The 26335-nt window shown below is 43.5% G+C and overlaps 2 protein-coding genes across 8 annotated transcripts in view; one reads left to right on the forward strand and one right to left on the reverse strand.

Moving 5' to 3' along the window:
* The window catches only part of ENOX1 (ecto-NOX disulfide-thiol exchanger 1), a 320291-nt gene that overhangs the window by 244394 nt on the left and 49562 nt on the right, over positions 1-26335 (forward strand). For 5 of the 7 annotated variants that reach the window (XM_060080023.1, XM_060080024.1, XM_060080028.1 and 2 more), the window contains one exon: positions 1683-1739. The exons of the other annotated variants lie outside the window; for them this stretch is intronic. In XM_060080023.1, coding sequence (XP_059936006.1) covers positions 1683-1739 — 57 coding nt within the window. The remainder of the gene's footprint in view (positions 1-1682; positions 1740-26335) is intronic. 7 annotated transcript variants of the gene reach the window in all.
* LOC132477697 (prefoldin subunit 4-like) lies at positions 10801-11208 on the reverse strand. Its single transcript, XM_060080197.1, has one exon. The coding sequence runs from the start codon at positions 11203-11205 to the stop codon at positions 10801-10803; it is 405 nt and encodes a 134-aa protein (XP_059936180.1). The 5' UTR covers positions 11206-11208.

The following is a 26335-nucleotide window of genomic DNA, read 5'->3' on the forward strand; positions in this document are numbered from 1 at the left end:
CCGTCCGTAACCCTCAGCCCAGGGAAGGCAGGCTCATTCCCTAAGCTCTCTGTTTGCTAAGATGCAGCTTCCCCAGGTCCCACCAGACCCCACTGGCTCCTGCCTTTCATTTCCTTCACAAAGGTGGTAGCTTCCAACACCTGCAGCCTGTTCCCAAGCCCAGGAATCCTCAGACAAGATGTTAGCCCCTCCGTCCGGAGGAGACCAGCAGCTCCGGAGAGAACAGGGAGCCAGGCCACTGAGGGCAGAAGTAACAAAACCTTCCTCTGAGCCGACCCCGCTCTTTGCTCCCAGAAGCACGAGTTACAAGGTGGGACAAGCAGAGAGGGTTGATGAAAAGGAGAAGATAAGGAACACCTATGGAAAGAAAACCTTAAGGCAGGAAAACAGAGAGGGATTTTTAAGTCCCTTTGTGCCCTCTGATAACAGATGGCACTGCTGTCACTGAGGTGCACTCTTTCTTCTCGTGTGTATCACACGTGGCCTGTGCTCCCTTGTCTTTGTTACATATAGAAGCATCAGTGCTGTAGCCCCAGAGAACACAGGGCAGCATGCCTCTTTCTCAAGCAGGAGCATGCTGTGGAGGTGAGTCTCAATCTGCCCCACTGGCCCACAGACAGCTGCCCCATACTCAGCTCCTCCGTGGCGCCGTGGCTTTGGCAGAGCCTCTGTCTTGGCGTGCAGAGCATGTGGTTTTCTTGCTGGCAGTCTGAGATCCCCTGACAAAAATCAAAGAAGCTTTCATTTTAACATGTACCAAGAGCCCGAAGGAACCAACATTTGAATCAAACACACTGGTGGTGCATTTATTTTCTTTCAAACTTTAAGCATTTATATCCCACCATGAATATTTTAGGCATAAAAAAGAGGATGCAGAAGATGCTGCTTCCTAAGCATCATAATAAGCCAGGAAGAAATACCGGCCAACAGCTGCAACGCCTGCTCCCCTTTGCCCTTATTCTCTGTCTTCATGTGTCTGCTTCAAGTCAGGCTAGGATACAATGCCAATTAAAGGTTTCCAGAAATCTCCCGATAACTGATTACTCCTAAGCCTTCTGAGGGAGAGGCATTTTCAGATGTTCACTGTTAAAAATCTCATTTGAGAAATAGCTTTTCTTCTAATGCCTCGGTGACCAAGGAGATGTGTTCCCAATTCTTCCTTTCCAAAAAGAAGCAAATCATCTTGTTTTAGACCTCCAGAAACAATGTCAGTCATTCAAATAGGGTCTCAAGGAGGACACGTACAGTAACACTGCAGCATGTTAAAACAAGGGGAAATACATAATTCTCGAATAATTGTTAGTATGACATCATTTAGCTGGTGGCAACTTGCAAACACTGCTGGGTTTAAATGAATAGCAATACAACAAGGAAATGAAATCATTTATTATTCTTAAGAATCAATTTTATGCCTATGGAACTGCTTTCTAATTTTATTATTTAAAAATAATGACCAAGGCCCATTTATTTCTTGCCAGCCATCAGGTTTCGTAAAATATTGGTCTCAAACTGGTTTCAGGAAGACTCGTTAGAATTATGTGCTCCATCTGTTTTTTCTTGTTGGAAGTTTCATAAAGTGCAGCCTCAGATAAATCAGGGTCAACAGGATGATATACACTTAGTAGATAATGCTTACTTATTCATTTGGGTTCTTCTGTTTTGTTTTTTCTTAAAATCTGCAGTTGAAGGGTACCAAGGAGTTGGTCGAGACCAATGGCCACAGCCATGAGGACACAAATGTAGGTACCACAAACCTGGTGTTTGCTCTTCTTGCTTGGTGTTGGTTGAATGCCCACAAGAATGTGGCACTTTTTAACACAAAGGAAGTCAGAAGCCCTGTGTCTCAGCGGCTTATTAAGATGACTAATGTGTGGTTTGGCAATAAAATATGGTAGGTACTGTTAGCTTAGGTTACCAGATGTCGACATAGGAGTACTTGAGCTAAGCTCTATCATAAAAATTCTCATCTCAGTGAATTTATTCGAGCCCCTTATATTTTCAAAGCTATAGACCAATGAGGTGTTGGGAGGGCAAATGGAATGAGACCCAACAGGGTAATAAATTGTATATTGCATGTGTTTTTATTAAGTTTGCCTGGCAACGAAGAGGGTAGTGAAATGGCTGCTATGCTGAAGAGGTTTCAAAGCAAACCCCTTCTCCCAGAAAAGCCCCTGAAAGCCTACCTTTCTCTGTTTCTGACCCCGATCAGTTGCATAGAGCATCCATCCTCTTGAGACAGGGTCTAATGGTACAGGATCCCACTTGGCACTCTGCTTCCTCCTTGGTGCACCTTGAATTTCCCAGTATTAGTCAAGTACTCTCTTTGCCTTGGACGTTCTTTAGTCTCAGGTGAAACAGTACGCCATGTAGATCGTTGTCTCTCCATGTGGTGGATGGTTTTGTTTTCGCCTTTTTAAAAAATCTCTTTGATATCTGTATGTCTTTGACTATCCTCTTCATAGAAAATGCTTACTGAGCAGCTCTGTTCACATAACACAGAATCAGACATGGTAATGAATGCCTGATTAAGCTAGAGTGAGGAGAAATTATACATTCCGTGTTCACTCTTGTTTTAATTATATACAGCAAAGACCCTGACATTCAGAGTCCCAAAAAACCCCTCTTAATAACTACTGTTCCTATCAAACAGATATTTAACATATGATGCTTATTGAGAACCTACTGTGTACATGGGGCTCAGCTCACTGTGGGAGGGGGTGGTTAGAAAGAAATACAAGGCTTGGTGTCTGCCCTCAAAGAACTTACAACAAAAGGCTGATGAACTAAGGGACACGTGGGCAGGCAATATGCAAGATGTGATACATGTACAGGAAGGTGAGGCCGCTGTGATGTGATGTAGTTTGAAATCCAGACTTTGCTGCTTATTAGCCATGTCAGCTTGACAAGTTACTGAACCCCTCTGAGCTTCACTTTCTTCATTTGTAAAACTGACTATGCAGCCTACCTCAAAAGCTTATCATGATGTAATGAGCTAAGTCACATGGAAGTCTTAAGGTGTTGTTATTATGGTTTCTTTGTGCTGGATACTCAAGAACGGCTCCTGGATCTGTGGGATTTGGGTTTGGCTTTGAAGAATAGATAGGACTGGGCTTCCCTGGTGGCGCAGTGGTTGAGAGTCCGCCTGCCGATGCCAGGGGACACGGGTTCGTGCTTTGGTCCGGGAAGATCCCACATGCCGCGGAGCGGCTGGGCCCGTGAGCCATGGCCGTTGAGCCTGCGCGTCCGGAGCCTGTGCTCCGCAACGGGAGAGGCCACAACAGTGAGAGGCCCGCATACCTCAAAAAAAAAAAAAAAAAAGAATAGATAGGACTGAGAAAGCAGCAAGTTAGGGAAGGAAGCCACTCACGCAGAGCTCTCCACAGGCAGCAGTGTGACCTAAGTAGTGTTTGTCTTCCCACTCCAGTATTTCATTAGCCCATCCTTACCCGAAAACCCCTTTTCAGGATTCTGTTTTCCAGAGTCACGTTACTGCCACGTTTTGAAACTTTCATACGCACCCCCCCACTCAGAGTCAGTCCCTCTGTGCCTCCCAAGGAAGCTGCTGTCTAATCCAATAAGCCAGACAAAGTGGCAGTATGTCTCAATTTCCTGATCTGTAAAATGGGGGTGACATTACCTCCCTTTCCTTCCTTCAGGTTTACTGTGAGAAGCAAATGACATCACTGATGTGGAAGCAGTTTGTAATTGTGAGGTTCTAACTACATGGGATGTTGTTACGATTACAGACTCATCTGCTGATTGAATTCAGTTAGATGCTACGTGGAAAGATAGGCCTGACACAATATCTAGTCTGTAGGCTCTTTCTTGAGAAATGTCAAAAGGTATATACTGTTAAGTGGAAAGAGGGAAAAGAGATCATCTTTAAGGTCTGTTGTCCTCTCTTAGAGGAAAGTTTTTAACATTTAAAAATACCTCTCTAGGGCTTCCCTGGTGGCACAGTGATTGAGAGTCCGCCTGCCGATGCAGGGGACACAAGTTCATGCCCCGGTCCGGGAAGATACCACATGCCACGGAGCAGCTGGGCCCGTGAGCCATGGCCGCTGAGCCTGCGCATCCGGAGCCTGTGCTCCGCAGCGGGAGAGGCCACAACAGTGAGAGGCCCGCGTACCGCAAAAAAAAGAAAAAAAGAAAAAAAAAAAACCTCTCTAGAATCCATGACGTGTGCTTTGTAATCAACCCCAAAAAATGACTGTTGAGAAATGGGGTTCAGTCAGGCCAAGCAGGAGAGGGGAGCAGCACCTTGCCTGCTGGGGCGGGTTCAGGGAGAGATTTGTGGACTGATGGAGTCTGGTAGCACTTGCCCGACATCTCAACTGGCGCTTTCTCTCTCACTGGGCAGAGGGCTGGGCTGGTTTGTGCAACTCTAAAAATTGCCTGTTCTTTCAAGGGTTTCCCAGTAGGTGGATTATTCACCTGTCCTTCTCTTTTCTGTCTGTCATGTTGTCTCCTTTGGGCAGTTTCCCCAGCACCTCCACTAGGTTGTGTGAAAGAAAAGAAACAAAGGTCAGTTATTTTGGCCCCACAGTCGGAGCGCTAGCAAAATATTTTTTTAAGATATTTTTAAATGTCTGAAATGAAGGCTACGTGTCATCTGAAGTTTTCACCAGCCCTGTGGTGGTGAAAGGAGAGGGGGCTTTCAAGCCAGACTGAGAGGGTTTGAATCCATTTTGATCACTGAGTAGCCATGTGACCAGAGCCAGTGATTTGACCTTTTTGAACTTCAGTTTCCTCATCCAGAAGCGTACTAAGTGAAACCCCATGTATAAACACCTGGCCCAGAGTACATCCTTGACAAGTATCAATTCCCTCTTCATGCATCAATATCAGCAATATTCAATACAGTAGGTAGTGCTTTGACAGGATGAATTTTAATGCAGATCATGAGCTTTAAAGCTTCTGGCTCAGAGGTTACTGACTGAGACATACAGATTTTTTTCACCATGATTATTTACATGCAGGGATAGGAACTGTGTACATTATCATTTATTAATAATGATTATATAGTGGACTGGTGCTGGCTTAGCTGGGTATTCTTGTGAGAATTAACAGTTGCTTTCTTAAAGCAATATATTTTATTGGAAAAGGAAAAGGTTTGTATGAAACTGGAAAATTACAGAAAAGTATACAAAGGTAGAGAAAAATAAGTTAATATCTCATTACTCAGAGATAAGTCACCATCAGTATTTTATTTTAGTTCTTCCCAGTCACGTGCATGTATATGACCAGAGGGGAAAAAACCATAAATAAATGAACCAATAAATATGATCACAGTGTCTTCCATTTTGTACCTTATTGATTTCTCATTATACCATGAGTATTCTTCTTGTCAGTAAATGTTCCTCAGAGACATGGTTCTTAATGGCTGTGTTATGTAGATATGAACTAACTGAACCACGTGCCTATGTGTTAGGCATTTAACTTCCTGTTTTTTTAATTTTATAAATAATGCCGTAATTAACACGTCCATAAATCTTGGTCTGCATTGCTCATATTTGTTTCTGGTTGATTCTGTATATTAATAGCTGTGTCATGAAGTCTGGCAGGGAGATTCAGACTTAACAGAATTGTAGGGCATTCAGAATGTTGGCGTGACAGATGCACACCTGCCGCTCAAAGATGTGTCAGGAAAAAAAAAAAAAAAAAGATGTGTCCGGTCTTGCAACTTAGTAACTCTTTTGCCTATTTAGTCTCAGGAGCCAAGCTTATGAGACGTAGCCGCACCTAGAGTCAGTCAGTTACTAATTATTTTCTATTGTTTTTATATTTTATTGGGCAAGGACAGTATCTGACCAACACCTTGTTCAATATTCTTGAGGTCCCCAAACAGAGGCACCCTTACAAAGCCCACCCTTGTCCCCATGCGCAAGACCTTCTGTGAGCTCACGCCCATGAGAAGTTTCTGAAAGGCTAATCTAAAAGCATTAGAGCCAGAAGCTGAGATCAATTGCAAAGGCCTTCTCTCCAAGAGGACTGCACTGAAGATTTGAAGCAGGTTTTTCCTTGTATTTGGAACTGGATACATTTTAGTATACCCAAGTTTAAAACTAGCCTTTAATACAGATCCTTCAGAGATTTCAGTTATTCCAAAACCAATTTTCTTTCCTCAAAAGCAAAGCTATGATTTTTCTTTTGGTCTCTGTCTCCGAGCTCTCTCTTCACCCCTAGGATTGCTGAGTAACTAACCTGGTCCCTGGTCATTATGTATAACAGATATCAAAATCTTAAATTAAAAACTTTGAAAATTTAATTTAAACTTAAGTTTACTATTAATTCATTACTTTATTGAATGTAATTAATTTGGTATCTGTCCTCACCTTGCATCTCTTTTGACGACCTTCCTCCCAGGTACCTCCCAGAGGTATCACCACCCATGATCCTTAACCTGCATACGCTTGGCGAGGAAGTGGGAGGGAAAGGAGAGGATGCAAGAAATGCAGGAACAACTAGAAGGAATCAAATAAAGTGGCTACTTAAGCCGGCCGCGTATAGAACAATTTGGTCTAGAAGCTTTCCGTGAATTTTTTCTGCCCCCCCACCTTTGTTTCTGCTACAGGAAAGCTTTTACCGCCCCCTCCTCTACTTGCATACTTCAAGCTCACACACTGGAGTTACAAAAATCATTTGCAGCCTGGAAAGAGGTTGAATCTGTGGCACTGAAGGTTACCACTGTCTAGTGGAACACCTTTCCCACCCAACAATAAAACAAAAACACAAAAGAGAAAAGATTTTTCAGTTTTTCACATGGCCTCTGTAAGTAAGTAAATCCTCAAGTTGTCTTTAAATTTGTCAGAGTCAAGATGTTAAGAGCATATGGAAGAGATACTGTGTGCAGAACAGTCTTCAAGTTCAGTACACGCTGAGGCAGAAAGCTACCATTAACCGTGTATTCTAATGATGCCTATGGCGGAACCTCTGCTAGCGTCGAGCCCTTGGCCCAGTTGCAGAACATGCTTACCATCCTTCGGGTACGTAAGCACAAGAGAGTATATACGTACTGATGTATCAAACAAGGCTAAAGAAAAAGAAAAACCCCACAGGAAATTGGGACCATAGTCTCAGAGGACAAAGATGACTCAGGCTCTATCCTTCCCTCCTGTAACTTCTGGCCTGTTCTTGGAGGCCCCGATCTTGAACTGGAGGGGTAGATGAGACAGTAAGGAACACCTCAGCACACAGGTCTGTCCCTCCCTCGCCCCACTCCACAGGCTCCATGGCAGGGAACTGGAGCACCAGCCCAGGGAGCGTGCGCCTGCAGATACCAGGGGTGAGACTGCAGACGCCACAGTCCTTCCAGCCCCTGGGGGTCTTTCTTCTCACCATCTCACTGCCTGAGGCTGTACGAAGGCCCCCAGTCTGTGTTCCAACACAGTCTTCCATCCCCCCCTTTTTTAAAATATTTTATTGGAGTATGGTTGATTGACATGGTTGTGTTAGTTTCAGGTGTACAGCAAAGTGATTCCGTTATACATATACGTATATTCATTCTTGTTTAGATTCTTTTCACATATAGGTTATTAGAAAATATTGAGTAGAGTTCCCTGTACTATACAGTAGATCCTTGTTGGTTATCTACCTTATCCATAGATAGTGTGTATGTTCATCCCAAGCTCCTGATTTATCCTTCCCCGCCACGTTTCCCCTTTGGTAACTGTAAGTTTGTTTTCGCTATCTGTAAGTCTGTTTCTGTTTTGTAACTAAGTTCATTTGTATCATTTTTTAAAAATTAGATTCCACATATCAGTGATATCATACTATATTTGTCTTTCTCTGTCTGACTTACTTCACCTTCCATCCCCTTTTGACTCAGTAAGTCAACAAGTCTTCATTGAAGGAGGCAGCAGAGAGTAGAGATTAAGAACAGATCTGGGCACCAAGCAGCCTGGCTTCAGTCCTGCTTCTGCCATTTACCGTCTGGGGGACCCTGGGCCATTCGCTGCACCCTGCACCGCCATTCTGTCCACTTCTAAAACAAAGGTAGTGACTCCAGCTACCTCACAGGGTTATTGCGAGCATTGCCAAGCAGTGTTGACGTGGCCGGGAAGCGTTGGGTATTATTATTGCTCCATCCTTCCACGTGCCAGGTGCTGTGCTAGGTTCTGCAGATCCATCGGTGACTCATATAGATGTGGTTCCTGCCCCACATGGAGCTGACTCTGTCATTGTGCCCCGATCTCAGCAAAACTTGCTTGTCCTCTGTCTCATTCCATCAGGACTCATTCTCCACCTTTGGGTCAACATCACAGTGCGAATAATGAATGGGCTTGAGGTAGCTGGTTTGCACGTTTCCCTAAACTCTCTGGAGACGAGACCTTTATTGGAAGGATTGGGTCCATGGGGAGGGGAGCCTGAAGGGAGTGGTATATACGTGTGGGTATGTAGGGAGCTTTGAGACCCCTGAAAATCTCAACTGGAAAATCAGTAGCCACTTGGTCTTCCTTCAGGGAGAGATGGACCCATGTCTGTAGCTGCCTGAGGTCACCCTTGCTCTGTAGATGTCTAAAATCAAGAGGGGGGACTTTTCATGGACTGATATTTCCTTTAGCCTGTAATATATGGCCCCATTCACATATTAAATGCTCACACCCGGACTCTGGCCTTTTGTTCCAGTTACAGCCTGTGTAACGTTGCTTTTCTCCTGCCGGTGCTTCCGTTCCCACCTCTACCCCGACTCCACCCTCCTGCGCCCACCCAGCTGCCTTCTTCCAGCTAGTTTACCACGATTTCTGCTGTGAATTAGCCGTATCCCCACCATTTGCTGTGAAATCCAGAATTGCATGTGAAAAAAACCACGCACATCCCAACCCAGCCCCCTTGGAAAGGACTGATGGTCAGGGGAGACCCTGTTCATAAACTCTCTTCTCAGCATGTGCCCCAAGGAAGGATTAGAGAGGGAACTGCTGTCAAAGTTGGACAAAGCTGGCTTCAGGGTTAGTGTTTTTGGTTCCAGTAAACACTCGAGAAGTTTCCTTACCAGGAGCCTCACTGCCAACCCGCCATGTGTTTCCACAGCTGGAGCAGGGCCTACAGTTAGTCCTTTTTGTCAGGACGGGAGCTGGTAGGACCTGCTTGGCCATTAGAGGATTTGGAGCATGTAATAGGATTAGCGCATGTTTAATAAAGCTGACAGGTTGGGTTTGGAGACATGAAAACAGCCAAAGTAGACATAAATTTCAGTGCTGACTGAAATGGTCTGACACAGACATGAATACCTATATAGCTAAAATCAAGATCTGAAACCAAAATTTTCCACTCTGGAGACACATATACTTCCCCCAAAAGGTTAATGATAATCCTACGTGATGCAGAAGCAAAAGCAATTGTTTAGAATGGAAGAGGGTAACTTTTATAAATCCAATACCTCCACACACATAAATGCTCTTATCTTAAAAGAGCCATTTTCTTTTTGTGGAAAATATAAAGAAAACAATCATCTGCAATCTTACCACTCAGAAATTAGTGTCTACACTTCCTTGTGTTTCCTTCAGCCTCGCCTATGTGCACATATATACATTTTTACCAAATTTACAGCATGTTATATGGGCAGTTTTACAGCCATACATTTTTTTAATTGTAAATCATGAGCATTTCCCCATGTTAGTAAATGTTTTCTTAATACAACTTTTAATGACTGCCTAATACTTCATGCCACAGGTGTGCTGTAGTGTATTTCATCAGTCCCTGCTGTAGGACTTTAAAATATTGTTTTTGCTGTCATGCATAGTGTACAATGAGTATTTTTAAACAATGTATTAGTTAATCCATCCACCATTTAAGCACTTTTGAAATGGGGATGCTTTTCCATTTGAATGGGACTTAGGGATAGAGGGAGATCCACTAACTCTTTAAAAAGATTAAAGCTCAGCCCCTACATGGTAAGTGATGAGATAAACAACCAGTAATATTGTCTGGATGTAATGACATTAGAGAGGATACTGAGTTCTTCAACAGGAGATGAAAATAGCTCCCAAGAATGTCTACATTCTGAAGAGAAAGGCAAATGGTATAGCCTTCGTGAATGATTTAGAAGAATGATACTGAGACATGTTATTGGGGGTTTTGTGCTGTGAACTAGAGCGTCTTCCTGGTGGTCTAGGGATGGCAGAACCTGTTCTCTGCGTGGATCCCAAACCCAGGCCACCCCTACCCAAATGAGGCTTGTCCACCCTCTCCAGAGAACACATGAGATTGAGAAGAATGTCCAAGTAAAAGGACAACATGAGTTCTAAGCCCCAACAGAACCTTAACTTTTTATGTCTAATATGGCCAAGAAGATACATGGAAACTCAAAACCATCAACAAGAGATGCACACAGGAATATACAGACATGACTTGAGTGCAGGCAGTATCATTTTAAAGTGTAATAAACCTAGAGAGCTCAGTCACAGGAACTGGGCCTCCCAGGAGATACAGCTTAGCACTGCCTGATGTGCTGCTCAAAACGGAACAGGAAGAAAGTTGAGGAGCATTTGTGAAAAAAGCCAGGAGCCCAAAAGGTGGACAGAAGCACTTCATTTTAGTGCCTCTGGGAGACGGTAGGGGAAAGTGGGGCGCCTCCTTCTCTCACACAGCTCCGGTTCCTGCTGACATATCACCAGGATTAGTGACCTGAAAACAGCAGGGAACAGGGATTCACCAGGAGATGAGCGTCCCCTCTTGTTAGTTCTCTATGTTTCTCAGGAGCTATAGGGCTTCCTAGACACTTGTTGTTTTTATTTTATTTATTTATTTTAAACAATATTCAAGTTTATTAAACAAATTTTAAAAAGTATTATAAAATGTCTAACTTTCATCAGCTTCAAGGTTTAAGTTACTCCCAAATTTTGCATATAACTGAACTTTCAAATCTGCTAACACCCACTGAATTGAGTCCACTCTGGATTCTAAGGCATCAGTTTCTTCTTGCAAATTTTTCTTTGCTTCTTCTAACATTTCTTCTGTTTCTTCTTGAGAATGGCTAATGAAAACATCACCAATCTGATAAGCTATCATTAAGCAGTCATCGTCTGCAAGCATGATATCCTCACAAGCATCTTCTAAATTCTGGAGTTGTTTCTTTTTTACTTCTATTTCTTCCTTCAGCTCTGTGATTCTACTCGTATTCCGTGCAAATTTGTTTATCTTTTGTTGATCTTCAAAAGTAACGTTGACATCTTCTGCAGCCGCCTTCTTCATGGTGGCCGCCATTTTGGGACTCTTGTTGTTTTTAGAATATTAAATGTTCTACAGTGCTTTCTACACTCCTAGTTTCTGCTAACCACAGAGACCAGGAAAGGAAGAGGTGTGAAATGTGCCGGCCAGGGCTGGGGCGAGCATTGCTTGGCTCACCGTCTTGATGCTGGTCTTGCTCGAGGATTCTCTGCTCAGCACGCCGTGGGTCTCAGGAGGGTTGTGTAACGCTGCGCAGGGCAGTCATTCCCTCACCACACACACTGCTCGTCTCCAGACCTCATCCATCACAGTGCCACAGAGCTCACTAGACTGTGGTATTACTTTGAGGAAATGTGTAGGAAGAGGACAAAGAAGGAAAGTAGGTGGGAAGAAGGAAAAAGGGGGAGGGGGGCGGAGAAGACTGTGCCGGGAAGAGTCTTCCTAAGTTTCATCACTTTCTGCCGTCACCATCCCACCCGTCCCTGCCAACTGGAGGAGCAAAACGGCCTTCACCAGAGGTGTGTTTGTAGTTGCATGACTATGCCCACGTAATGAAAACTCTACCCCAAAAGAAGTTTATCCTGGAATTCGAAGCAAACAACTCAGATATTCATCTGCAGGTGCACTATTGATGGGCTTCCTGGGGGTAACTACAAAGGTCAGACTTGGAAATACTACGTGGACCTTTCAGACGACCCATGAGCAAGTGAAGTGAGTTCTACTCGTTCAGCCTTGCTCTGACGGAGGCGCCCCTCTCCGTTCCCCCCACCCTGTCTAGGACCTGAGAGGGGGGAAGCGGCCCCAGCTGTGAGTTCGTGCCAAATGCAGCCTCCCCTCCCTCCCTCCCGGCCTGCCCACCCCGCCCAGAGGGGCACCCGGCCACACTGCTCTCCCAGGCACCAGGCACCCTGTTTGTAGCCACCTGGAACTTCCTCAGGCCACACCTCAGCCTGAACTCCCTCCACGTCTTTCTTCCTAATTCAGGCAGAGCAGATGTTGAGCTGGGGAGGAAAGCTCCTGCCCCTGCCCAGTGGAAGAGGCCTTCACATTTTACGTTCTTTCTAGAAAGGCTCATCAGCCTTGGAACACTTAATAGGCTTTGTTGTTGTTGCTGTTTTAAGATTTCTCTCTTTTTTTTTTTTCCTTCCCCCAAGAAAATCCTCTAAGCCTCAGTCTTGCCAGCCCTGAAACTGCCCTTGTAGGAGAGATTTGTGGCCAGGATGCTGCATCACCATCATTTTTATTGTTATGTCAGCTTCCTTGTGAGATTTCAGAGCGCCTTTCTTTGTCTGGACAGATTCCAGACTGTTCGGTGTATGCTGATGAGCTACTTATGTTTATGAGACTTTCAGAATCTAATTTGCAGTTTCTTGCCATTTGCCAGCTTTGAGAAAGATGACTTGAAACTAGGAGAAAGGTCTGCAAGTGCGACCTATGTAAAGCCCCCAAACCTATGTGGGTATAATCCCTCACTCCCCTCACCACACGTACACACACACTGACACACATGCACACGGGTGTAACATGTCTTACCGCTGTAAGCTTAGGTATCGTTCCAGGACATTTTTTAAAATATTTTTATTTATTTATTTATTCATTCATTCATTTATTTATTTATTTTTGGCTGCGTTGGGTCTTCGTTGCTGCGCACAGGCTTTCTCTAGTTGCGGAGAGCAGAGGCTACTCTTTGTTATGGTACGCAGACTTCTCATTGCAGTGGCTTCTCTTGTTGTGGAGCACAGGTCTAGGTGCACAAGCTTCAGTAGTTGTAGCTTGCAGGCTCAGTAGTTGTGACACATAGGCTCTAGAGCACAGGCTCAGTAGTTGTGGCACACGGGCTTAGTTGCTCCGTGTCATGTGGGATCTTCCCAGACCAGGGCTCAAACACGTGTCCCTTGCATTGGCAGGCGGATTCTTAACCACTGCTCCACCAGGGAAGCCTGTTCCTGGACATTTTACACAGCAGTACTCAAATTGGTCCCCTTGGTAAGAACAGAACAACTGTTGGCCTGCTATTGGGAATAACTGTTCACCTGGGATCCTGAATAAACGACTTTAATCAACAGGTAGAATTCGGCTAGGTGCACCATACATGAAAAACTCTAAATAGTTAGATTTTTTTATTGGTAATTCAGCTTTCCTCCATCTATCATGTCATGCTTTTTACTGGCAATGCAAAGTCTGCTGTGTTGAAGCCCAGCTCACTTCCTACTTCTTGGGGGTCTTATCCTAAGGTCAGCCCAAATCAATTACCATCTTCTAAATATTCCCACAGTATTTATCATTATCCCAGACATTCTGAACAACCCAGTTATGATACGTCTAGCTTCTCAACTCAGGTGTAAGTGCCTTAAGGGCAGGTAATGTGTAGGTATGTGTTACAGAACCTAACAGAGTGATGAGCCTATGTAGGTGGGCACATTTGTAATACATTTATAACACTTGTTGACTGATGATTGAGTGGAGGTAGAAATTCCAGCCACCTCAGACAGCTCTGTGAATCTGTTTGGCCTGATTAGGTGAGAAATGCCAACACTTCCTTATCTATATTACCTGCAGGTGATCTTGAGGACTAAGCACATCTTGCTGCAGTTCAGTTTAAGATGTGTACAGAAGTCTTGCTGACTGTGTAAATTAGAATTGATGTAGGAGGGATCACTCATCCAACTTTCTTATTTTACAGCTTTAATTTGGTGTAAGTTTTCTTGCCTATGGCTATGCGTCTGTGAGTCTTACATTCTCTAAGGCAATACTTCCCAAACTTTAGTAAGCAACAGAATCAAAAGGAGAGCTTCTTAAAGCACAGATTGCTGGGCTCCCCGCTTAGAGTTTGAGATTGGGAAGGTTTGGGCTGAGGCCTGAGAATTTGCTAATAAGCTCCCAGGGCCATCAGTCTGCAGACCACACTTTGGGTAACTACTGCCTGCTGTCCACTCCAGTTCAGATTAGGTGCTGCTAGGGGCTTCCACAGCCCTCAAGGCCAACCCTTGTCATAGTTACATCACACTGTCTTTCAATATATTTTACGTGCCTGTCCATACTCTAGACTCTTAGGTTCTCTGTGAGCAGGAACCACTATTATTCATCTTTGAATCTTATCTAGCACAAAACCAACCATATAGTAGGTGCTTAATACATATTTGATGGGTGAGAGAGTGGTGGAGGTTCGATAAATTCGAATCGAATTATACTGAACAGAGGTGTCCAGAGACTTTAGTCTAAATGTTGAACTTTGCTGTGATTCAATCCCCAAAGGAAAATATACAGTTACTAATTGCCAGACTCTGGTTTGTAAGAAATCACAGCCATTTGGAGAATACACAAAAGATAGGTGGACTCACAACTAGCTGCTCCTGCGTCCACCCAAGTCCACACGATGGGCAGTGCAGTGTTGTAGACAGAGTGCTGTGTATTGGGAACACATACGATCACAGCCTGGTCACCATCCTCAAGGAACACATGGCCCATTGTGGGGACAGCAGGTGCTGAAAAGGGAAATCACCAAACACTGGCTTCAGTGTTCTCAGCAAGGAAGGGACTTGGGCTGGGATTAGGGGCTTGAACGAAGTCCAGAAGTTGTGATTCCCTGAGAAGTAACTTGGACAGAAGGCAGTATAGACTAATAGCTCCAAAGTCTGGCTACCTGGGGCCCGGTCTTACAACCACTACTCTCTAGGTATGTGAGCTGAGGAAAGTACTTAGCTTATTTGTGCCTCGACTTTATCATCTGTAAAATGGGGATAATAGCTGGACCAACACCTGGCATCTACCAGGCACTCAGCAAGAGCTAACTATTAGTATTATAATCATTGCCCTTATTCATACTATTTTTTAATTCAGAGGACCCCAAATTCTACATCCATCATGAACCATGCATCAGCAATCCAGACCACTTTGTTCTTGGAGTATTTCTCATAGGTGGCATATGCAAGAATGCAGTGAGAGGAGAGAATTGGATTTTGGTGTGTTAGGGAAGGGAGACTATCTAATGTTTACTAAGATCTCACAGTATGGCTGGCAAACCTTGTAAAATTTGATTTTACTGTAATAATAATTAAATGTCTCTCTTTCCCATTTATCAGATTGCATCCCATCTATTCTCATGACCTAATTTACCTCTATACAGGTCAAAAAGACTCTGAATTTTAATATTATCATTAGTAACGTAAACTCAGCAGGTGAAAATTATGATAGTGAGTACTTTGTAGCAGAGAAAAATACGAAATGTCATACTGAGAAATGGACTGGGAAAATAACTTGCCAAGAGCACCATAATACAATTAATCTTTACCAACAATAGAGTCAGTATCGTACAAGATGAATCAAACTGACCAATTCTGGATGCACATACATACATTTAAAAGTATTTCACTTTAGTTTCTTCTGTTTGCTGCTCCATTTTTATTGGTTAAGTAGATTTTTCCTGTCAGTACTTTTTCAGGCTATGAAGGGTAGCCTAACTTGTGTGGATATAGTAGTATGGGTTCCATTTTTTACGTATTGAAGAGAAACACACAACTGTTTTTGAGATCAAGTGTATTTTTTTTCACTTGGCAACATTTATGGCAGCATATAATAAAACTAAAATAAAACACTACAACCTACACTTTAAATAATGAATGGAGCTAAAGGAATACAAAAGATTTTTTTCTCATTTTTACATAGGTTTTATTTAATATGATTGTCACAAAACTATGCCAAAAGAAAGGCATCTAATCACCAGCTTGAGACCATAGTTTAAGCTTGGTGTGAACTGTGATAGCCATAATTAAGTTATGATCCAGGCAGCAGTATGCTCTTAGTTTTTAATGGAAAACATTACAAAATTGAAATTACTCTTTCCTATCAGGGTTCTCTTGTTAAAAGTATATGTGGGATAATCCTGTTTTTTCAAATAAGAATTAAACAACTATATATATATATATATATATATGTATGTGTATATATATATATATATATACACACACACACACAACTATATATATATACATTCATGTGTGTGTATATATATTACATAATACTATATATATGAGTATGTGGGAGGAGGGTTATATATAAAGTATGAAGGGTAAATATCTGAATGTTAATAGTGCTTATATCTGAGCAGTAGAATTCCAGTTAATTTTAAAAATCTATATTCTGTAAATTTTCTGCCAGTATATATACTTGTAAAGAGAAAACCAAGAAATGTTATTATTAATAATTAACGTGGCATGGGGCTTCCCTGGTGGCGCAGTGGTTGAGAGTCCGCCTGCCGATGCTGCCGATGCAGGGGATGCGGGTTCGTGCCCCGGTCCGCGGAGCGGCTGGGCCCGTGAGCCATGGCCGCTGAGCCTGCGCGTCCGGAGCCTGTGCTCCACAACGGGAGCGGCCACAACAGTGAGAGGCCTGTGTACCGCAAAAAAAAAAAAAAAAAAAAAAGAATTAACGTGACATGGACATACATACACTACCAAATGTAAAATAGCTAGCTAGTGGGAAGCAGCCGCATAGCACAGGGAGATCAGCTCGGTGCTTTGTGACCACCTAGAGGGGTGGGATAGGGAGGGTGGGAGGGAGACGCAAGAGGGAGGAGATATGGGGATATATGTATATGTATAGCTGATTCACTTTGTTATACAGCAGAAACTAACACAACATTGTAAAGCAATTATACTCCAATAAAGATGTTAAAAAAAAAGAATTAACGTGAACTAGAGAATTATCTTAAATTTTAAAAAGGAAAAGAAAGGGAAAAGTTTATAAGCTTATATTATGGTCTCCAAAAAAAAAGTTAATATTTAATTTAAAAACATATTGAAAGCACTAATAATAGATACAAACTCAAAGTTAACTTTTTACTGTCTAAATCTAAAGTAGTAAAGAAATTATTTTACTTGAAAATGATGTTACATCAAATACATTTAGGCACCAGAAGAATGTAAAATACCCAAAGCGACTGCATTGTTTCTTTCCCTCTCCATTATATGTAGTCCTCCTAGACTTCTGGGAAATCACTCCCGGCCAAGGGTACTGACCAGATCCTGTGACGGCCGGTCGGTCTCACCTGTGAAGCTTATCCTCTCTGGGTAATGACAGATTCATTCAACAGATATTACCGAGAGTCTACCATTTATTCTTTCAAAAAATATTGGTTGAAGATTTACCACATGCAGGGGACTGTGCTAGCGACTAAGGACGCTGTTGCTTTGTAGAGAAATGACTGCCGGTAGAGCAGGCACATGAAGTCCAGGCAGAGACACTCTGAGGGTGGCAAGGACAACTCCTCCTGTTACCTGCGGGAGGGGGGAGAGACGGCAGGTGGGCTGGAGAGCCCCTGCCAGCCCAGATGCTATCCTGAGCCTATGGCCCATATTTCCAGCTACCTTTCCAAGACCTCACACCCAGTATTTCTGAAATACTGGAGCCAGTACTTCTCATTCTTTGTGACCTCTGATTCTAGCATCATTATTCTGCTAGTGGTCCAGACTTTGCTGAAAAATTTTTAATTCTTTCCTTTCCTCTGCTTCACACACAGAATCTGTCCATTCTTCCTTTAGAATGGCTTCTGTATCCCCCGCTTTTCTCTTTTATCCCATCACCTCAGTGGTTCTGCTTTATTATCACATACTTGGGGTATGGCTGGAGCTCCCCCGGTCCCCCTGCCCGAGTCTCTTCACCTGCTTGGCCAGTCCTGCCCGTGGCCCTCACTTGGTCTTTGGAGTGCTGCCTTGACCTCGGCTTTCCCCTGCACACATCTTCCAAACTGCGTGCCTGTTGCACGGACCATGGTTACAAGTCACACTTGTCCAAAGGACAAGGTGTCACCACCTAACAGCAGCAGAGAGCCAGGCCCATCCCAGCTACCACTGCTCCTGGGCCCGGCCCCTGCTGCCTTTCTGCTCTCCTCCCCTTTGCGTTCACGACTGCACCCGAGCCACCGCTCATCAGCCAGCATGGAGCCCCTGCTGGCCCCCCAAGAGGCCCGGACTGCCGGCAGCCCTCAGAAGGGGATGGTGTCCCAGTGCTCAACAGGCATTTTTCAGTTGACAAGGACTGTAACAGGCTGACATTACAGTCCATTCAAGAGAGGCAGCCCCGCATGGTGGTTAAGAGTCTGGAGTGAGCATTGGTTCACATCCCCAGTCTGCTTCTTACTAGTTGTGTGACCTTAGACAAGTCCTTGGCCTCTCCATTCCTCATTTTCCTCATCTGTAAAATGTACTGACCTCCTAGAGCTGTTAGGAGGATTGGGTGAGCTCGTATTTGTAAAGTTCTTATAATACTACCTGCACAAATTAAGCACTCTGTGTTGATTAAATAAATATAACTAAGAATGATCTAAAAAGAAAGCCACCAGGAGAAATGCTTTACGTGGATATCTCTAGTAACTAAACCATGGTGAGTTTTCTCTTTCTTAAAGAGTCCTTTTTATTTTTTTAAAGGATTTTTAAAATTAAATTTATTTCTTCATTTATTTTTGGCTGCATTGGGTCTTTGTTGCTGTGAACGGGCTTTCTCTAGTTGTGGAGAGCAGGGGCTACTCTTTGCTGAGCTGTGCGGGCTTCTCATCATGGTGGCTTCTCTTGTTGTGGAGCACGGGCTCTAGGCACACGGGCTTCAGTAGTTGTGGCACACAGGCTCAGTAGTTGTGGCTCCCGGGCTCTAGAGCACAGGCTCAGTAGCTGTGGCGCACGGGCTTAGTTGCTCCGCGGCATGTGGGATTTTCCTGGACCAGGGCTCGAACCTGTGTCCCCTGCATTGGCAGGCGGATTCTTAACCACTGCGCCACCAGGGAAGCCCTTAAAGGGTCCTTTTTATAATGCATAACCAGTTCTCACTGATTTTAATCTTTACGAGTAGAAATCTTAGAAAATCTTGGAGTTGTCTTAGAACATAATGCATGCACTCTGGGTCTGAGTCCAGCAACTGAAGCCCAGTGCGGTGGCTCATCTCCCAGTGTGTAAAATGTGCTAGCGTTGCGATGAATCACTAACTCTTGGCTGAGGGCGGGCGCTCCGCACATCTGCTCTCAGATGGTCTCTCTGAGGCTGAAGCCTGTTGGGCCTCTGAGGCTCCCCTCTGCAGACCCTGGACATCAAAGGCTTCTGAGGAAAGGGACAGGTGGGTGGGGACCCATGACCCTCAGGACTGGCAGTACCAAGCTTCAGCAACTGGTAAGATTCGTGAGGCCTTGGGACTTCTAAGCCACAGACAATTCCTGAGATCCTGCTCATTCTTGGGGGTTGATGCATTCCTGCATTCCCCTGAACTGTAAGAAATTTTGAAGCTTTTACTCAGTTACTCATTCTCATCAATCCTTTTCTCATCCATGTGCTTTTAAAATGTTTTTTTCCTCCCTCTTCTTCTTCTCTTCCTTCTAATTTTATTGGCACTGAAATCCAGGATAAGTGAATCTTGTCAGTACCAAGTTGGCTGCCTTACTCTGAAGGGAAGCTCCAAGTCAGGGGAAAGGGCACACAGCAGAGATGAAATATTGGAGCAAGAAGACACTGTAGAGTTCATCTGCTTCACATCCCTCTCTTTACCAACAGGAATCATGAAACAAGGGTGCACAGCGAGTGGCAATTAGAACCAGTCTTCTGTGTCCAAATCCATCATTTTTTTTTTCACTATTCCAGGCCGTTGTCTGTGGGCCGTTCCTTCATTTATCAGCCACTGGGCACCTGCAACGTGACAGTCACTGGCTCATAAAGGAAAGTGTGAGATGTATCCCCATTCCCCTTCCTCCTCTGACCATGGTTCTGATCTTACGAGGAACCCCTGAAGGTCAGTGGAGACTGGCCTATCCCTTGATGGATTGCTTTGGGTACTCTGAAAAAATTCTGAGTAAAGGATACTGAAGTAGCTCACTGGCGTCTTGACCGTAGTCTACGGGGCCCTTGATTCCATGGAGTGTGATGTCTAAGAGTAAGGCCTTATGGTGTGGCGGGGACGGTGTGGGAAGTGACATGAGGAATCTTTACCATGCGGATCTTGACAACTGCCCCCCTCACCTTGCACTAGGAGCTATAGGGCCCAACAGCCCTTGGAGGGCCACAGGGTAGATTTCATATGTGTGTGGTGTGGGGAGGGTGTCGTTTGGTATGTTACTCAGTGAGGTAGTCAGCTAGTGGCTGTGCTTACATATAGCTCTTCAAAATGGCATCTGCCTGTCATAGGCTTCTTGTTATTTCTTTTTAAAGTATAAGGATAGCAGTAGAAGAACGGTGCCACAGAACATTTAGAAAACAGAAAATATGTACAATTTGAATCCCATGACAGTTTATCACTTTTGCATACATATTTTTGTTGTTGTTTTTTTTGCGGTACGCGGGCCTCTCACTGTTGTGGCCCCTCCCGTTGCGGAGCACAGGCTCCGGACGCGCAGGCTCAGCGGCCATGGCTCACGGGCCCAGCCGCTCCGCAGCATGTGGGATCTTCCCGGACCGGGGCACGAACCCGTGTCCCCCGCACCGGCAGGCGGACTCTCAACCACTGCGCCACCAGGGAAGCCCTGCATACATGTTTTTATATAATTGTAGTCAAGGTCTTATACAGAATTCTCACCTAGATTTAGTACCCCAAGTATTTATTATGTACCTGTGCTGTATCCACTCAGTCCTGAGGATAATAAAAGTGACTAACAATCATAATAATAGTGATGCCACAATATTCCTGGAAGGTTAGAGTTTTCAAAAGCACCATGTCACATAGGACATTTGGTCTTCACAGCCCCCCCACCACCCGCCGGGGGACAGGTATAGGTTATTATCCATGATTTATGTAAAAGACAGTTCAGAGATACCCTGCCTAAAGTTACCTAGCACATAAAGAATGGTGACAGAATTAGAACACGGATCCCTTTCGGCCATGCTGTCTCACGTGCTTGGATATGGTGAGTGCCCTAAAGGAGTTGGCGGTTTCGGTGAGGAAACAAACACAGGTGACTCCGTTTATTCCAAAGGTATAAGTGGCCAGCTGCCACAGAAGTGACAGGGGCAATGTGCTGAGAGAAGGAAAATGTACAAATAGCCTGGAATAAATGCTCTTAAGAGATATGGGACTTGTGCTGTGTATAAAAATATAGGTAGGAGGTGGTGAAGAAAAGGAGAGAGCTTTCTAAGAACGTATCTGACAGAACATCTAAAGGAGACAGGCTGTATCAGTGGGATTGAACCTGACTGCCAGGCTCAATCTGGCATTTTCCCATGGGTTATTGGAAAGCATCGGAGTTTTTCCTATGGGTTATCAGAAAGCATCTGAGTTTTAAATTGGAGATTGACAAGATGAAAGCGGCATTTTAGAAAACTGATCTGGCAATTTCACGTAAGGTGGACTGGAAGAGGAAGAAACCAAAGGCATAGACAAGGTAGGAGGTTCTTGCGGTGGTCCAAGTAAGAAACGAGGAGAAGTGATAGTAGGGCACTGGTAGGGGAAATGGGGAAGGGGAGTGGGAGACATTTCACAGGTACTTGATAGGATGCAGATCTAGAGAGGCCTTAGGGGACAGAAGAGAATGAATCAAAGGCCTGAAAGTGGAAGAATGACAGTGCTACTAAGAGAAACAGAAAAGTGAGAAGAAAATGCAGTCTGACATGTCAGGTGAATTGGACTTTAGCCATAAAATTATAGAATTTTACAAGAACCACCACATCAGGAAGGACTTGGATTCACACATTTTTCAAAATAAGGACATTCCTTTCAATGAAGCCTTAAATAGAAGTCCTGTGTTATAAAACAGAAGCAAGTAGTAATGGAGTGGGAATTCTAGCGATCCGCTCCTTGGACCTTCCATGTCACCTCTGTAGAGCTGATGGGGTTCCATAAAGCATTATTCAGAGATGATGGACCCTACCCAGCACCCTCACTTTTAGACAACTGATCTGAGTCTTAAAGATGTTGCATAACTTGCCCCAGGTCAACTAACTGCTAGTGGAAGAGCCAAGGCTAAAACTTAAGCATGTAGTTGCCCCAGGTCAGCTAACTGTTAGTGGAAGAGCCAAGGCTAAAACTGAAGCATGTAGTATGTCCCCTACCACCTCATGACCACCTCTCATTCTGAATTTGAAATGGGAAGTGATAATTTCAAGCAAACAAACCCAGTGGTCAGTTGGTGATAAGGAACAGAAGTTAAAGAGTTAAGTGTGACGATAGTTGAACCCATGAGAATGAAAGAACTCTGATCATAGGAAACAGAGAAGAAAAAGTGGTGACTGAGCTTTGGCGAAAGTACCAAAGTTAGAGTATAAAAGGAGAAAGTAACCTTCTTATCCATGTGTACTGGGCCAGCAGAGAGAAGAAGAAAACCAATGAAGATGAAATAAAAAATTAGGAGGGGGCTTCCCTGGTGGCGCAGTGGTTGAGAGTCCGCCTGCCGATGCAGGGGACGCGGGTTCGTGCCCCGGTCCGGGAGGATCTCACATGCCGCGGAGCGGCTGGGCCCATGAGCCATGGCTGCTGAGCCTGCGCGTCTGGAGCCTGTGCTCTGCAACGGGAGAGGCCATAACAGTGAGAGGCCCACGTACCGCAAAAAAAAAAAAAAAAAAAAAAAAAATTAGGAGGAAAAAGACCAGGACTTCTTGTGTAACAGAAGCAAATGAGGCAGATGGTTTAAGGGGGCAGAGTCAGTGATGTCAAGTATCACATGGTACGACGACTGAGAAAATAGTCACTGAAAACCTTTCAAAGGATAGTTTCATCGGGTGATTAATGAGAAAGCTGAGGTTTCAGGTGGTGAGACAGTATATACAGTGGGTATGCACCGTGTGTTCGAGAAGCTTTGCAGCAGAAAGCACATAGCACTAAAGTTAAGCAGGTCACTGGAATAATGAAGTGAAAGGGATAACAAAAGGATTTTATCAGGCTGAAGAAACCGTATTCTTGGTTCTTAGGGGCTTGGGTAGGTGTAGGGGAACAAAAACAAAACAACAGCAAAGCACAATTCTAGCTCAGTAAATTATTTAAAAAGAGCTTTTCTAAATGGATAAATTACTTTGACCATTTCTTAAAGTAATTGACAAGGACTCTTAGAGGGGAAATTTCTGCCTTTGAGTAGCTTAACCTTTAAGAAGTCTAAAAAAAACCTGCATGATATCTAGTTTCAGTTATTGAAAAATCTCTTCTTCCAGCCCTTTAATGATTCCTTCTAAGTATCACAGAAATTAGAGTTAAAAGGTAGACTGAGAAAAGATTTATTAGATAATCTTGTTCATTCTCCTGCCAAGTGCAGAATTGTTACTTATTATGCATTTTCTAGTCTGGAGTGCTTTTTACTGTGTCAAGTGAATGGTGTTCTTACCACTTCCTTTGGAATACTATTTCATAATCCTATTGATCTCACTGTGCGGGAACTCTTGATCCCCATCCTAATGTTTCCTCCCTACTGTATACTTTGTACACCATTAACAATTTGTCCTTAATAACCTCCATCTGCACTGATCCATGTCCAGTTTTGCAATCTCTAAGCATCTGGAACACCTTCACCAGTAGACACGTAATTCTTCAGGGCACATTACAACTATCAGGGTAAAGGATGTGTATGTGATAAAAGATAAAGAGTCTACTAATTTTATGTTTCTAATGATGAAAGTTTCCTTCTATATTCCAGAGATTTGGGGTAGGAATGAGTCCAAAGAACAGTGAAGTTTTTAAGAAAGGGGCTAAGTCTTTCTAACTTACGATCCAACATCCCAGTAAAAGGTATTCCGCAATTACTGAAGAGATAGGTTGGAACATTCTGGGTAGAGAATGTGAAACTCTTAAGGTAGGACCAGGACTTAGACTTGAAGCATGGATTTATAGAGTTAGAGATGAAGCACAAACTAGATATCCTCTGATATCCTTGAAAATGTGCTCCCATATGGTCAATGTGTCCCTTTTGTGATGGGTTGTTCTCAGAGAAGGTTTTGGCAGATGTCCATTTGAGGTTCTATCCTGTGCTCCCAAGACAGTGGTCCTGGCTTCACCAGCTTTATCCTCATGGATCTTACAGGCTGATCATGCCCCCATAGAGGGGCCCAGATGGAAGCCTGAACATACAGTGGATTATGTTACAGGAGAGGAACAGTGGCAGTGAGCTTGGGGGAGCCATCTGTTTTATATCAAGCAATAAGCAAGCCTTTTCTTTGTCCCAGAAGGAGACATCAGGGTTGTGTGCTACAAACACTAACTTGAGAAATGGGCCATAAAAGAGCTGTCAGGGCCTTGCTTCTAAGTTCAAAAACCTGTGGATCCTACTTTCTCTCAGGTATCTTGACAATATGTCATAGAAACCTTAAGTTCAAATTTGGACAAATTATCTTCACCCATACTTGCTTCTTTCTCTGTTTTCCTTTTCACTGAGGCACTTAGTCATTCTCAACGTTTTCCTCATCCACCAGGTCATTGGATTTTTTTTAGTTCTACCTCTTAAATATCTCTTATGTTTTGCCCTCTGCACATCACTGACTTGGGTTCTACCCTCGTTATAAAAAGGTCAGAATTAAATAGACAATTGCAATAGGCTCTAACATGGCATCGCTGCCTCCACTTCCTGCAAACCAATATCCTAAAAGGCAGAATTGTTCATGTAACTCCTATGTTGAACACTCTTCATTCATTAAGCCTTCCAGGTAAAATCCAAGCTCCTTATCCCGATCCACCTACTTCTCCAGCTTCATCTACTGACATTTTCCTGTAAGCTTTCTTACAGACCTTTTATAAGAATTGCTTGCTGGTAAGCATGCACCTCTTGCCACTTTTAGACTCAGTATCATTTAAAACTTAGCATTCCTTGGCATGCGGTAGGCATGTAATATGTGTATGCAGCATAAATATTTATTGAGTGGCTGAAAGTAAAAATAGGCTTAGCTTAAATGCAAGAAGGGTTTGACTTGGGGAATTATTTAGTTCCACCTTCTCTCTGTGTACTCCCTTTAACCAGTTATAATGATGGAGCTCTTTTGACAGACATTGGATGATAACTTAGCTAAATGAAAACACAAAAAGAGGGTATGGATATTGCTTATATCTACTTTGTACTTTGAAGACAACCCCAAACTCACCACCTACTAATAACTGTAATTCTCTTGTTAAATTAAACAACTGTACTACAAATACAGACAAATCAAATTAACTTTAATTTTCTAAGGAACCAGTGAGTCATGAGTCATTACAATACTCCTCGCCTTTTTTGTTATAGTGGAAAAAGATAAAAGCACAGCACATCAAGTGGCTATCTAAAACTACTGTCCTGTCTTCTAACCCTTAAAACACACCCATATTAACTTTAAATTATGTCTCTGCCAAAATGTATAACAAAAACATTCACCCATCTCATTAATTCTGTGACTCTGTCAGCAATAGTCTGAACTTTTAAAAAAAATTTATTTTATTATAGTTGATTTACAATGTTAATTTTTGCTGTACAGCAAAGTGCTTCTGTTATACATATATATGTATATGTGTGTGTGTGTATATATATATATACACACACGCACACATTCTTTTTCATATTCTTTTCCATTATGGTTTATCACAGGATATTGAATATAGTTCCCTGTGCTATGTAGTAGGACCTCGTTGTTTATCCATCCTATAAATAACAGTTTGCATCTGCTAATCCCAAACTCCCAGTCCATCCCTCCCCCAACTCCTCCCTTCCCCTTGGCAACTACAAGTCTGATCTCTATGTCTGTGAGTCTGTTTCGTAGATAAGTTCATTTGCGTCATATTTTAGATTCCACAGATAAGTGATACCATATGGTATTTGTCTGTCTCTTTCTGAAGGGCCTGAGCTTTTATATCATGCCTGAGGCAGGCTTAGGCTCTAGGACACTGAGTCAGTAGTAACACTTCTGAATGGTCACAAGTTGGTCCACTTCACTAAATGATGTTAAAGACCCAAGTCTCCTGTTTACATGCTTGGACACACCTTTGACTATAATGGAAATGAGAGTTCCCCTTCTGTAGGCTCTTGAGGCCACCTTATTACAATATGCAATTGTAACTGGAACCTGCCTGATGAGCTTAAGTCTTGTACCGCTTCCTGGCAGAGTTCTTCTTCTCCCTCCGGGGGAGTCAGAAAAGCAGCAACATCTCCACCCTGGACAGAACTCACAATGGTACCCAAAGGCTGAGCCATCTGCCAAGCCTGCTGGACTGCTTGCTGTTGGAGCCTGGCAGAGAGGTGTGTCTACTCCATGGT

Source organism: Mesoplodon densirostris, chromosome 17 (genome assembly GCF_025265405.1).
Source record: "Mesoplodon densirostris isolate mMesDen1 chromosome 17, mMesDen1 primary haplotype, whole genome shotgun sequence".
Taxonomy (NCBI): domain Eukaryota; kingdom Metazoa; phylum Chordata; class Mammalia; order Artiodactyla; family Ziphiidae; genus Mesoplodon; species Mesoplodon densirostris.